Source organism: Petromyzon marinus, chromosome 35 (genome assembly GCF_048934315.1).
Source record: "Petromyzon marinus isolate PM22_M1 ecotype Great Lakes invasive population chromosome 35, UKy_Petmar_22M1.pri1.0, whole genome shotgun sequence".
In the NCBI taxonomy this organism is placed as follows: domain Eukaryota; kingdom Metazoa; phylum Chordata; class Hyperoartia; order Petromyzontiformes; family Petromyzontidae; genus Petromyzon; species Petromyzon marinus.
The window spans coordinates 533,871-548,704 of NC_133701.1; the positions used below are offsets into that span (position 1 = coordinate 533,871).

The window sequence follows — 14,834 nt, forward strand, 5'->3', positions numbered from 1 at the left end:
AGTTCAACATACACACATACATTTCACGTTTTCTGTCTCAACCAACTCCCACTGACCAACGTGGCGAAGTATGGTCAAACCTCCATGATGAACACGGCTTCAAGATGCCTGCATCTAGCAGTGGATCGACAAAGGGCGATACTTTAACCTATATTTTAGTAAGAAAATAAAACTATGAACATGATATTAAATGATTCAAGCGAATGGACTCTCCTCCCATGGTTAAAGTTCGTCAATCACAAGAGATAATGCATCTCAATGGGTTCTCGCCTGGTTAAGGGCGTCAATCACTCTGGATAACAAATTCAAAAGAGCTTCTCACCTCTTTAAATAAAGGACAGCATGAACAAAGAGACATCGTCTCTCGGCCGATTGACTAAAGGAGATGAATCAGTGTATACAAGTCATCTCAGCGAGGTCTCACATGGTTAAATAAACGATAGCAGTCACCATACAAATCGGGTTAAACACAGTTGGTGCTGCTGCGCATTGCATAGCGAACAACACAACGCGTGCGACCAGGGGCGGAGCCAGGATTTTCAGCCCGGGGTGACATTCAACAAATGTTAATTTCAAGAATGATTTAGAGAGTCGGGCTGTTGAACTGGACGCCATCGGTTGGCGACACACTCTGACAATGCAGTTGCACGGAGTCCGCCAGACCGAGTGTCGAACACTTATACGCAGAATGTTTCAGATTTTCGATTTTTATTTTTTTTCGGGGGTGACAATTATCTACCCTGTCACCCCCCTGGCTCCGCCCCTGCGTGCGACAGCAAAGCCTCGTTCATTCATGTGGTGCTATGTCGCAGGCCATTGCCCGAAACGTCGCCTATTATGTGATTGTCATTTTAAGGCCACGCGGTGTTGACGAACGTGTTGAGTCGTCTGCTCCCCGGTTGAAGCCCCACTGCCACCACGAGTAGTTCGTTGCTGCAGTTCGTGGTCAAATCTCTGTAAAGGTAAAGGCGCGTCCCTGCTCTAAACAGCCCTTCCAGAGTGTATTTGGCCTACTCATCCATGCCGGTCAGACGTATTGGAAGAAGAGCTGGGAGTACCCACACTTTACCCCATCACACGCACACTGCCGATGAACCTGTTTCTGAAACCCATCACGTACAAGGCGATTTGTGATTCGTGCACTGTGCTTAATTTGCCACGAGGCTCACGTGGTCACTAATCATCGACAGCGAGCGATGGCTGCGTGCGGGGTAATCAGAAATCACAATTCGCGATCTCGTGCTTCCATACGCCGATTGTAAGCCTACCGAATAAATGCGATGAATGATTTGGATTGCTGTGGACAATGACTAATGAGTGTTACCACGTGCCGGTATCACTGCTGCTTGCGGTGCGAGTCACGACACAGCGGTCGCCGGCACGTGGCCTGCAGCAGCACAGGCGCGGAGTGGTGATGGGGCCCAACTCATTCCAGCAGCCACGCCTCCTCCACTGCGGGGAGCCCTCTCGATGCGGACCACGGAGAGTCCACACCCACCTCTGGAGAGTATTTCTGGCCGACTCGTCTACGACGGCCAGACGTATCGGAAGCGTGACCACCTTTTCATCCACTAAAATCTGCGCAAAGAGTAATTGCACGGCGTGTCAAAGTTGTTAGATTCCATCTCAAGATCTCATGACGTTGGTTGTAACTGACAGCATCTGCGTTATGAGCGGTACTGAATACAAAGTTGCAACGACTTACCGTCGTCTGGCAGGCTCGTGTTGAGTGGACAATATGCCACGTGGATTACCCCTTGGGATGTAGAATCTCGTGTCTAAGTGTCCGGAGTATCCATTGACACATGCATAGCAAACACGTAATGACACGTTTACACAGACAAAGATCCCCAGACTTTTGGGGCAAGTGCTGTTAGCGAGCACACGAAGGGGTGGGTGGCTAACACCACGCCCGGCCGCCTTTGTCTCCCCAGTGGCGATGTTTTACACCTCACCAGGTACTCATTTAAGGGTTCGTAGCATAATGCGCTAACCACTGCGCCACCACTCTCACATTTACACTTGACCCACACAGGAAACACGTGATATCACATATACACATTGTAAATCTTATAATTATGCAGTGAATATTATACCTGGGCATACACACACGCCTGTAATGCACGCACGTGCATTCAATTACACAAAATAATAAAATAAACTAACTGCGAAAGTGATGACTTCATGCAATCACCATCCCGCCAATCACTCGGGATCACATGCAGCACAGCACTCATTTTATGGGTAGCAGCTGTTTATTATCGAGAGGTGTGATTGTGATTCTGCTCATTTTTTTATGTTTCGGACGTAAAATATGTAGAGAAAATATACTCAATCAATGATAATTACAAAGCATTTTTTTAAAAAATAACCGGACGAAGCGATTGTCGTGGACTTCATATCGTACGATATATCGTAGCATCGCCATATCGTTGCATCCCTACTCCTCCATCACACCTGGACCCACCCACACCTACGCTGGGAGACGAACCCAGGATTCCCTCCCTCCCTGGCTGCGTGAGCGTCAACCACAGCGCACCGCACGCGGACAGCACTCGGCATGGCGGACGACTCCGTCAGGTTCCACCCCGTGGTCAGTCCCGCACGGCCCCCTCTGTCCGGCTCGCCGCGAGCCCCGTCTGGGAGTCGCCGGGCGCGTGAGCAGCGAGGCTCCTCTGCTCGGGGCTCCGAGAAACGGGACGGTAACGTCCACACAACGTCCGTGAGGGCGAGAGCTTGAACAGAACGCACGGTAGCGACAATCGGGTGGCATCGTTACCCATTCCGTTCAGGTTTTACACTCGATGGGAGCTCGTGTAACGCGGATTGCGCAGAGTTTGTTGTTTCGCTACAGCTGGGCTGATTCACAATACGTGTTGAGTATTCACGAGTTCAGACTCGGCCTGAAATCCCCGGGCTGATGGGCTGCACGTGGCACGGGGCTCATCTTCCCCTCCCAGAGGGGGCATGGCGGACCAACACGAACACCACTTCTTGGCGTCTGCTCTTTTCTCGCCGAAAACGGAATATCACTCCGTGTGCTAGAGATGATTAGAATCATACTCCACCTTGTTTTTGTTGTAGACTTTCCTCCTGATGATGGCCATGGAAACGAAGCGCGGGATTTAGTTTATCTTCATGGCGAGCCATTTAGAGATGGTGGGCTATTGTCTACTTTCAAAAACAATTCGTGGAAATTATAGGAGGGTTTCAAAAACATGATAAATCTATATTGTGATTTTATACTGAAATTTTAGGTTCAGGTTTTGTAACAAGCATCCATCCCATCGTCACGGTGGGTGGTCGAGCGGTTTCTGGTGGTGATCGGTTTGCTAGAGACGCCTATTGACAGGTGGCTAAATTGCAACGGTAAATGTGGAAGTTGTTTTCATCACCATCATTACGGTGCTGCCGATGCATTGAAAGATGCCTCATTTCGGGAATCGTAACGGATGCCATGGCGAGTTCCCGTGTAACGCTGCGACCTTCCCGAGCCCACAGCTGCGGCGGCGAATCGGTGCCAAATGTCCCGCCAGAGGCGGAGCTTTAAACCGCGCCCTGGGCCATCTGTCTGGGAATTGGCATCTGTGGTCGTTTCGTTAATATTTTTTTCATTACACGGCTATCTTACAAGAGAGATCCGTGGTCAGGTGGCAGGCATTGATCTTTGCCGCGATCTGCTGGTTGGATTCTGCTGGAACTTTATTCGATAGACCAAGATCGGGGGTGGGCAACCGAAATAATAATAAAAAAAATCGAATTCCGTAAAAAAAAACCTTTCAATTTCAAGAGCCGCAATGCACGTCACGTGAATACGAGACGGTCCTGAATAAATGACCGTCACGAAGCAGTTCTTGGAGAGCTCTGGAGCCGACCCCTGGCCTAGACTTGCTGAGGAATGTGTCTGGGTTTGGTCTGCAGTGGAACAGTTGGCGACCCTCGTTGAATCCGATATTTAACTCTGTGCCTATGAACGTGATGAATGTGTTGTGGTAAATCCAGGTGAGGTTGTACAGGACCATAATTGAGGATGTGATTGAAAACTCCATTGAGTTTTTTGTGGAAGAAGGAGTCGAAAAGACTGTCTTAAGAGATCTAAAAAAGGTAAGTCGAATTGCTCACATTTCCACAATATCGTGATGCGAGTACTTTGGATAATGGTGCGCGTGTACTTGCCCCAACAGTCTGATACAGGCTATACGGGAGATCTGTTTTTGTCTCATAAAGGGTCGCGAAAAACCTAGCAGCATGCCCAGCCCACATTAAGATGTATAACGCACGCCATATTCATCACAAAGCTAAGACGAAAACGCAGATGTCAAAGACAAAGATTAAACGAAGTTAAACAAAAGAGAAAATAAATGCCTTTAGTCTGATCTTAAACTCACAAATTGTCACACTGCGGAGTCAGAGGGTGTGCCAGACCACGGGGCTGCAGCCGGACCGCTCCGTTCTGCTGTCGCTAGCCCAGTGGAGCTCCTCTCTCTGTCGCGGGATGAGGAAAAGCCTTGAGAGGAAAGGTCTTGAAGGAGCCCGAGGCGCGTCTCCTGCTCGTCTGAGCGCTTCACCAGCGTGCTCCTGGTTTCCTCTCGGCTTGCGTCCTATACAACCGCGGGACACGTCACAGCGTTGTGCTCAGCTGTGTGGCAATGTCAGTGTTGGGTTTTGGATAAACCCACGGCACACAAAGCTTGTCTTGGATACATCGAGATAAACATCGGACTCTCGCTATACTGTACTTCTGTGCAGTTGATAAACTGTGAAACAAACTTGACACTTCATAATTTATCTTTAGGGTCAAATCGCTAAAGTAAAATGTGTCATACCCTCCTCCACCTGACACACCCAATGAATAAAGGTGTCACGGGGCCAAACGTGCCACGGTATTATAGATTCAGCAGCACCACGACCGGTGTGAAGCGATCCACACTGAACACTTGGGTATGGACGTTTTGCCGGTAGTTAAAACCAGCATCATCAGGCGCCTGCCACAATTATTAAATCTCCTCCAGCCTTGAGCCTTCAGTGGATTGGGTGTGATGCCATCTATGTGATGCTTAAAGGTTCGTGGGTTTGCATGAATTATAATGCCATGATAGCAATTTGATCCACAAATCAATAATGAATCCGAATATTTGGTATGAAGGCCTCCGTTCTAGCGTTAAGCTTGACACTTTTTGCTGCCTGACATCGTTTCGGATCTCTGAGTTACACTCTGGACTTTAGCAAAGCTACCTCGGTGCTCATACGAGAGAGCGGCATCACCTCTGAATGCCTCGTGTGCGTTTGTCTCCTCCCGTACAGACGACACGGATGCAGTCACGTGTGTTGTTAACCTGGCGCGTGAACATTGCTTTACAGCTCTGGGAGCTTAAGCTACTGCAGTCGAATGCAGTTGGCAGCTTTCCCGTCGACAATCAACTTCTCCTGCTCAAAGCTCACGTGCACTTCCTGCAGATCCCGTGTTCAAGTGAGGCTGCTCCTCCCACATGTCGCGTTTCCAGCTGATTCCATTCCCCTCCACGTGGGGCGGTCACTTGTCCGGGTTGGGTCCAGACAGTCCGGGAAGTGGCATCTCAGTTTGGGCGGTGGAGTTGATTTGTACCGAGGTCTGTTCCGGTATTGTTTGGAACTTAATTTAGTCTAAAGTAGATAGCAAAAATAACTAATTGTACATAATATGGTAGTGGTTGATGATAATGAGTGGGGTTATTAAAAGTGGTGGTGTAGATATGGTGACAGGACAGGCGGGGGGTGGTTTGAGGGATTTGGAGTGTGCCTCTCTTCTCTCTGCCATTGATGACACTCCAAAGACATTGCAGACGATCAATACACCGTCATATAAACAAACAAAACAACTTTTGGTTACGCATTCCGTCAGCCGCATGGCATTCTGGGAGTGTAATTCCATAAACATTTGGTTACAAATACGACAAACCAACTATGACCTAGTTTTGGCACTCGGTGTCTCACCAGCAGTCAGGTTTGCTTGAACCAATACTACTGAACTCCTCAGATGTCTATAGGCAAGATGTGTATCGATTATTATTTTGTACTTTGTCTGAGATCAACTCAAGATATTTGATAACGCTCCAGATGGTAACATTGAAACCTCGGTCTCATTTACGTCACATTCGAACCCATTGGGTGTTTTAAATGAATACAGCGGTGTATCAATCATGTACGTTTACAAGCACATTGTGTGCACATCAAAGTTACGTCTTCGATGTGAGACATTAAGATGACACATTGTATGATAAATGAGATGACACTCTATATTGCACTGTTATGCTATGATCAAAAGATATTATCTAGGTGGAAGTATTTAATTAGACCTGGTGCCCTGACCATTTTAAAACGCATAAAACATTGCATTACTTACATCCCAGCTCGGTTGATTGCAGTTTGCGCCAAACACAAACCGGCCGAGAATAATTCGGCCTGAGCATGGGGCAAGGTTGCTCTGGTGAATCACAAGCTGCTACATCGCCAGAGTTACTCCTCTGCCCAGTTGCAGGACTTGGGTCCTCCGTCCGACCTTGAGCTGTCCTCATTTCAATTCATGAATTCCTCTTGGAGTTGTCCGGTACCTAGCGATGTTTGTAAAAAATAAACTACTTTTAAAAGGCAAAAGTGATTGAATGAATGTCCTAAGAATATGAATTTCAAAGCCGTTTACATTGAGAGAGCTAGGCACGGAGTTTGTGAGCCACAAGTCTCGGGGTGCTCGACTCGTGCGTGTGTGTGCTGCGTGTTGACTCTGCAGCAAACATCGTGGCCCAGAATGGCAGGAACTTCCACCAGCTGCACACGACCAACTCGGTGAGTCGCACGTGGTTCCAGCGACTCATCCACTCCGATGACGCTTGGTGAGATGCGCAGAAGCGGAGCGAACCTGCGACTGCAGCGACGAACTCTAAACCACGGACCACATAATTTTACACTGCCCACAATATACACGTGAAGGCGGTGGGTGGGTGCATCTGCAATCCACCAACTCTCCGAAGAAAATGATTTGGCTAAATCGCTTACAACGGAGTCTCTCATAGATACTCTTAATTTTCCATAAAAATGAAGAATCACAGAGACTGCCAGACGAACACTCATTTGCAGGCCAGTGCTGCATACACCACATGCCACATGTAGATAGCTACCACTGGGGGTCACCTTGGCTAGACTGCAGTAGGGCATTGGAATGGTTTAGTTGGGATACGAGTTGGTGAGGCCTTTTTACGGGCGTTGTCAAAGCAATACCTGTTTGCGATGTTGGCGTAACCCTTACAATGGGGACCATTGCCATTTGAAATAGTTTGTAAACTAGCGCTATTAACAGGTTGTAGTGAGCTACACACCATCTGTTCACTACAAACATTCTACGTGAATTTCCCGATGATCATCTTACCTAGATTGTGGTTAGTGCTGTATTTGGGGCTCTGAAGAGTTGCAGCTGCTAAGCTCCTGTGAGTCCAACTGAGGCCGTAATTGAGGCTTGGCCAGCAATGCTGGACTCGAAGTTGCTTCTGGGCTGACTCCATGCGCTGTGTTCCACAGGCAGAGTCTACAGTGACCTGGCCATGCACCAATGTGCGTCCTGCGATGTCAAAACCAGCGCCTCTCAATGCAGGTAGGAATTGCCGGAGTGGGTTTACGCTTCTCAAGTCACTTTCACCAATCAGGCCCTGCACGAATTCTGCGTTTTCACGAGAATGGCGGAGTGTGGCTCATTTCCTGTTCCATTACTTCAAGAGATGTGCATCTCCGTGGGCTTGAGTTTGGAATCGAACCCAGGCTCTTCTTGCCGTGAGGCACAAGTGTACCGATCCCTGTACCACCCTGCCACCCAAATGTATAACACAGACAACCTTTCTTTCGATTCCACAGAGCAGATGCCAGATCCAAACCACAACTACAAGAAGGTGGTTGTCATCCAGTCGGATGGCAGACTCGCCATGTATGGGCGGAACCAGCAGGTGATCCAGCTGGGCCACCTTACCATCTCCTCGGCTGGGCCCGCGCTGGGCCTGCCTGCGAGCACCGGCGGCATGGCGCTCCACGCGCCGGCGCCTCGCACGTCGCAGGCCCTGGACCGTGCGGAGGACAATGCCACGCAACCTCCGCCACAAGGCCGGGAACCTGGCCCACGTGGCGCACCCCGCCCTGCGGCGCCAGCGGCTGCAGACGCCGCAAATCTCAAGCAGCCAGTGGAAAAGATCCAGCAGCGATGGCACGCCGAGGACCGATCTGCTGTCGACAAGGTGAGTTGGAGTGAAGTATTGTCGTAAAGGGGTTGGTCATCTCGTTCATTGGGATTTGGACAGAAAAAAAAGCCCATGTCTGATCCGCAGCGCCGCTGACGGCAGCAGTGCCAGGCGTTGCCGGTTGCTGCCGCACGCCGAGTGGAGAGACGCGGCGCTGAAGTCGCGGCACCACCGCAGCCTCCACGCGCCGGTGTTTTGCGACATAATCGACACCATCCACGCTTTTTCCAGTTCACGAATGCCGAATTTGCCTCGTTGAGCGTCCATTTTTCAGCATTGACAGCGAATGGTGAAGCATCTCCAGTGACTTGGGATAAAGGTTTTTATTTAACAAGCGCCGGTTAAGATTCTACAAATTTTTGACTTAACACTTCTATGGAGCCTCTTTTGTGGCTCTCACAGGACACTCGTGCTCCTCGTGACAATCTGTGTGGCTCTTACAGGACACTCGTGCTCCTTGTGACAATCTGTGTGGCTCTCACAGGACGCTCGTGCTGCTGGTGACAATCTTTACACCGCCGCATTTTAGATCGAGCCATCGGCTGCAATGTTGACTGGGTAACGATTCTCCACTTATTCTATCTTGTAGTTTAACTTTTCAAATCAATTTAGAAACTTAAACAATTGGGAACCATAGCTGCAAGAAGACAGTGTGGGTCCAGTTGAAGGCTGGAGAAGAACACGACATTTATGAATGTAGTAGTCCAGCAGAGATGTCGATGGGAGGACAGGAAAACTCCTTGCTTGTGAGCAGAAATCTGAACTTTTGTGCATGTACAATTTAATGATTATCCTACAGTGCCATTTACATGATTTTACTGGAGGGGGCGATTTCTATCCATGGAACAGCCACTGGTGACTTCCCCATCCAAGTTATTGACTCTCGTCAGGTGATGGGACTGAGTCAAACCCCCGCCACCCTCCCCCCAGCCAGGATTAGAACTCAACCTTCTGATTGGTGCAAGCCGTTCACTCCTACCGCTGGACCACCTGGCTTGGTTCATGCACAAATGATAACATGTAATTTATCTGAACCTGGACCCGAAACCAAGGACCAGTGATTTAATCATGTGACTATGTCTACAAAGTGCTGTTGCCCGTTCCAGCGTCTCGCAAGTGAATTATCCAACGATCGCAATTTTCCTGGTAGCGAGGGTGTAACGATCATTGCGCGCATTCGGGATGGACCGGACCCGTGAGAGTGCACAATAACATGTTCAGACTTGCTGGAGCCTAACGCGCGTAGGCTCCTTTTCCACCCAACTGCCAGGTGCGCTGATTGCAGTGTCTCGACGTAGCTCCTGGATGCATCTCAAACTCTCCTGACAAAGTGCTTGAGCGCGAGCGGTGTAATTTCGCGAGTGGCGTCTCGCCGTGCCTGTGCGTGCCCCCCCAGCGCGAGCTGGCATCCCTGCAGAGGAGCGCCAGCCAACTGGCCGTGCTGGAGGAGCTGGAGCTGGCCGTCACCGGCTGTGTGAGTGCACATAAGGTAAGCCGGCGGCTCGCAGGGCCTCGCTCGGGAGCCGCAAGCCACGATCATGGATTGGACAGCGTCGGCAGTTCGTGGAGAAGATTTAAACAGAGACGTGCATGGGGATGGAGAGAGGTCCAATGTCACGCAGCCAGAGTGCGCTGTGACGACTGCTGACGTCACAGAATATGGAATTGCCCCCTCCTCCGATTTGTTTTCTTTCGGGTCATGCGGCGTGATGTGCGACATTTTGCTCCACTTGTTGGGAGCCTTTTCAGGAACGAAATCGTAACCGAATCGGTTCTTGAATCAGAACTGAATCGATTTCTGAAGAAGTTCACTGCGCCTTTGGCATGACGTCCCAACGTAGCGGACATCGGCCCCTGTAAGAGGGGGGAGAGGGGTCCACCGCAGCTCGTGAGTCTGGAACGTCTCCGTCCCCCTGGGGCAGCGCAGGGACGGAGACGCTGGGGCCGTTAAATTTTGATTTAAAGCTTTCGTGACTGCAGTAATTCATATTCTTAGCTCTTTCTGTAAAGTCACGTTGAAGGGAAACAATAAAATAAAACAATAAAAATTTTCACGACGTTTCGACCATAACACAAACGGTCGTCATCAGGTGTGTCGGTTTGCATAAATTTATTTATTTTTAAACGGTGTATTTATTTATCTATAAAAAGACGTCAGCGCCACGCGCAGCGATTTGGCAGTTTATTTAGAAGGACTAGTCCATCTATGTTCTGAAAAGAGGAGGGGGGAGACGAAAAATTAATGTTGTATGCTGTCTGAAAGCCACTAAGTGTGAACAATCAATTAAGACCTGAAATGGTTTATTAAATCTTTCCAATGATTGCTAAGCCAGAATCCATCTGCTCGGTTGAAATTGTCTCTGCTTGTATATGTGGATAGCCTCATGAACGAATCTCTCATGGTAGCCAGATGGCTTACAAAGAACCTCTGTCTTGGAAAAATCAATATCATGTGAGCCTACTGAATTATAACAATGATCTGCCACGGCCGAGGTGTTGGTCCTACCGTGTTTAAGGTCTGCTTTGTGTTCACGAATGCGGTCCGAGACATGGCGTTTGGTTTCTCCAATGTAACTACTACCACAGAGGCAACTTAGTTTGTAGACACCAGGGTACTGTATGTCCGGAATGACATTCTACAGGAAGGACGAGGAGCGATGGACTTGTCGGCGATGTCGGATCCCGATTACCTCGACTCGCTGCTGGAGCCGCAGCTGCTGCTGGAGCTCGACGGGAGCGCGGCACCGCAAGAGGGAGCAGCAGCAGCAGCGGCGGCAACAGGAGGAGTGGGGTCAGAGGTGGCGCCCAGAGTGCAAGAGTGTGAGCCCAGCCTGGAGTCGTGGGGTGAGGGGGAGCCGTTCCCCAACGTCGCGGACGGCAGCGCTGCTGCTGCTGCTGCTGCTCTGGGAGACGATCGCCTCTATCTGCTCAACAGGTGCCCTGCAGCTGTCGACTGACAAAGCTTGCTGCTTGTTCTGTAGAACAGTATAAAGCATGTCAGCAGTGTTGAGTTCATTTAGAATATCGGATTGATGAGCAGACTAGAACATACTCGTTTCAAACATGTGAAAACCGTCATGTTAGTCAGAAGTAGTTCTGCGATGTCCACTTTAGTGGGACGTTCCCTTCTTATGCTAGACCAGAGGACGCCTTTTGGCGCCTTTTGGCGTCCTCTGGTCTAACACCAATTGGGTTTGTTTGGTTTCCGTCACCAATTGGTCTAGCACCAATTGGGTCGAGGCTCAAAAGAAAGCCGTCCATGGTGTGGATCAATCAGTTTCAAGGACAATGCATATATTATCATAGTGTGTTTTTTGTTCGTATTTTGACCACAAGTATTGTGGTTAATGCACACATGATTCCTTGTAAAAGGTTTCAGTTTTGTTGCCAGAAAAAAGGGGAAAAAACCCCTATTATTATATTTTGGTACTGGCAAAGGAGGTCTATTGATGCATGAACAGTGTAATGTACAATGCAGTACAATGTCACGTATCCACCCTGACGAAGTAGCTGCCAGCGCCCAGTGCTGTGTTTGTGCTTGGTGGTGTAAAGGTACATTCCCTCTAACTTTTGGATTCGCCTATAGCTGGTCGGATTTGTGATGTGCCGTACATCATCTGTTGTTATGTCTTGATCCTGTACTCAAGGGACATTGACTTTACATTCCAGCGATGCGGAGAACTTGCTGGAAGACCTGCAATTCGAAACCTCACCGCGGTTAATAGATCCCGACAGCTTCACTACGCACGCCGCAATCGGCCTGGAATCTCTGGGGGCTCTGTCGCACCACGCTCAAGGCGACTTCCAGATGGACTTTGACTTTGACGGTGTGCTGAATGTCAAGGAGGAGCCAAAAGTCTGTGGCCTGAAACCCTGCGGCACCAGCTTCGGCTCGGAGAAGGCGCGACGAGATGCAGACGAGCTGCCCTTGCTCCTGCAGCTAGACGGTGCTGAAGACAGCTCCGAGGAGCCCGAGGGTCATGACCTGAGCAGCACAACCACCACGAGCAGCGACGACAGCGACGGGGTGGACGACATGGACGCCAAGTTCCTGGAAGAGGAGCTCGTTGTGGAGGAGGTATTTGACCCCGAGGCGTTGTTTTGCCGATGCGGTTCGTGGTTCTGTCATGCGCTGTGTGAACATTCCGCTTGGAAAAAGGTGCAGCCCTGCAACTGCTTGCTCGCACCACCGCTAGCAGGAGGGCCTCCGCTACTGACAGCTCCAGGGAGTCCTACGAGAGGGTATTTGGCCTACTCTTTCACGCCGGGCAGGTTTTAGAAGGTGGGAAAACCTGCACATTCTGTTTTGCTTGTTTCTCATTGTCTTGTAAACATTCTTAGTGCCATGCATGACGTGTCCATACACATCGGTCCAAGTGAACCACGTCTTTTGGTACAAGTGCAGTGGCTTACTAATATATTTACTGCGCGGTAAGGATGCAGACACATTACACGTCCTTTAAGTCAGGCGGGAGCCGTCGAGGAGGATAACCCTTTTCAAAGGAACACCTCGTTAACGAAGCAGTATGCACGTGTACAGCCGTTCTGTCAATCGACTGTTTGGGAGTTGACCATACTTCGCCATGCTGGTCAGTGTGGGATGATGATTGTGAGGGGAGTGCAGAACAACAATGGGGGTTGGCCTCTGAGGTCTCGCGTTTCGGTGATTTTACCATAAAGGGCAAAACAAAACCAATTTACTAGTGCCTGTGAGCAGTCGCCATCTCGGAACGAACTCAAATCCACGACAAAGCATCGAGCAATTACCAAGTACGTCAGGATGGAAGTGAGAGACTAGGCCGTCATGTCCAGTATCTCACTGCCTTATAAGGTAAAGTTGTTAAAAATCACCAGAAGTTTCAGGTTCATGTTTAACCACGTGAGGTCACGAGAGACCGTAATGGTGTTTGTAGTTTTGGTCACCAAAATAACAAAAGCAAAACAAATAAAACCGAGGTAGAGCAATGAAGCACAACTGGAGCGTCCGTGACCAACGACCCGAGGCCCCATTGCCCATCGAGCGCAGTGCGCAACCCGCGGTGCAGCTCGTGAATTCCCCCGCCCCCCCCCCCCGTCTTCCCCTGTGCCCCCACTTCTCCCGGCAGGACCCCCTCAACTCCGGGGACGATGTGAGCGAGCAGGACAATTCTGAGATGTTTGATGTTGATAACGTGGTGGTGTGTCAGTACGACAAGGTATGGCGACACTGCGTTCACCACAACCACCACGGCACTGCAGGTCTCGCCCCACTTGGCACTCTGATTTTTCCCCCGCACTCTCTCAGTCTGGGATGCCCTCCTCCCATCGCCGTCTCTCTTCTCCAGCTCTCGTAACAATAACCCTGCCCAAATAAAAAAAACCGTGTGTTACGTTCTTACGAATATCACTTTGACGATGCTGTTTGTTGCTGGTCATTGACGTTTTTGGGCCCTTGCACATCCTGGCTTTGTCATTTACATCCGTGAGTCTTTTTTATCAACTGCAATTCTCTTGACTTCATGGGCTGCAGTTAAGACTGTAGCGGGGAGATGAGTTGATTTTTTTCACTCTGCTGACTTTCAGATTCATCGAAGCAAGAACAAATGGAAGTTCCATTTTAAGGACGGCATCATGAACCTCGATGGACTGGACTATTTCTTCTCCAAACTCGCCGGCGACGCCGAGTGGTAACTCAGAGCCTCGCTACACGCACGTGTGTACGCGCACACGTGTGTACGCGCACGTGCCCACGTGTGTGTGTACACACCCACGTGCACGCGCTGCTACGAGTGGCGCAGCAGCCCTTGTTGACTTGTGTTCGTGAGTTTAGGCAGAGTTGTGATGCTCAACTTAAAATTGAGTCAACAACTACAATCTCATTTGTAACAGTTCTGTGCCATTTACCGAGGGGGGCACATTGGTGATATTTCTTCCATAATCTCTTTAAATGGTAGTTCCTAAAGAGTTGACTTCACATGAACACTGGTTTATTATATTTAAATGAAAAACCCATATTCACATTTGCCTTTGCGATTTGCCCAGTATTTGGTAATGGAAACAATGGCCTGTGTGGTCTTTGTTGTTGACAAAAATTAGATAAATTATAATTTTCCAGTCTGAGGAACGGGTCCATGATGCACGTAGCATGACCTGAAGAACGACTCACCGCTTCCCCGCTGCGGGTCCGGGTGATACGGTGTTTGGCACGATGTCAGATGTTCCGCTGCACCTGCTTGGAGCTTCTCTCCGCAGCACAACCGCGAAAACTCGTATTGTGCTTTAAAGTGCATGGTTTTGTAATGTTTATCATTGATCACATTCATACTTGTACTCATGCTATTTTGTAAGAATATTATATTTTCGTGATTTTTCAGCTTCATTGAAAAGTGGTTGCAAGTACTGTATATATTTTTTGTACAAAGTAGTGAACACACATTGGCTGGTTGCTGATAATAAATTGCTTTGTAAATTGTCTATCAAATGCTGTGTTTGTAACTCGGTGAGACATTGCACATCTCATTTATACATGGTCTCTCTACACGAAGTAATACTTTTTATTTTTACACCACCCTCTGAGTGAATTTTCTCAAAGCACAG

General features: G+C 49.2%; 1 protein-coding gene across 1 annotated transcript; it reads left to right on the top strand.

Annotated features, from left to right (window-relative positions):
- The first annotated feature begins 2,181 nt into the window (after positions 1 to 2,181).
- Positions 2,182 to 14,718, top strand: LOC116948790 (TFIIA-alpha and beta-like factor). The gene is made up of 11 exons (XM_032965881.2): positions 2,182 to 2,593; positions 4,003 to 4,104; positions 5,362 to 5,470; positions 6,767 to 6,822; positions 7,552 to 7,624; positions 7,882 to 8,255; positions 9,655 to 9,747; positions 10,901 to 11,193; positions 11,928 to 12,336; positions 13,364 to 13,453; positions 13,821 to 14,718. Exons 1-11 carry the CDS (start codon positions 2,561 to 2,563, stop codon positions 13,926 to 13,928), a joined length of 1,740 nt encoding a protein of 579 aa, XP_032821772.2. The 5' UTR covers positions 2,182 to 2,560; the 3' UTR covers positions 13,929 to 14,718.
- Positions 14,719 to 14,834: the final 116 nt, after the last annotated feature.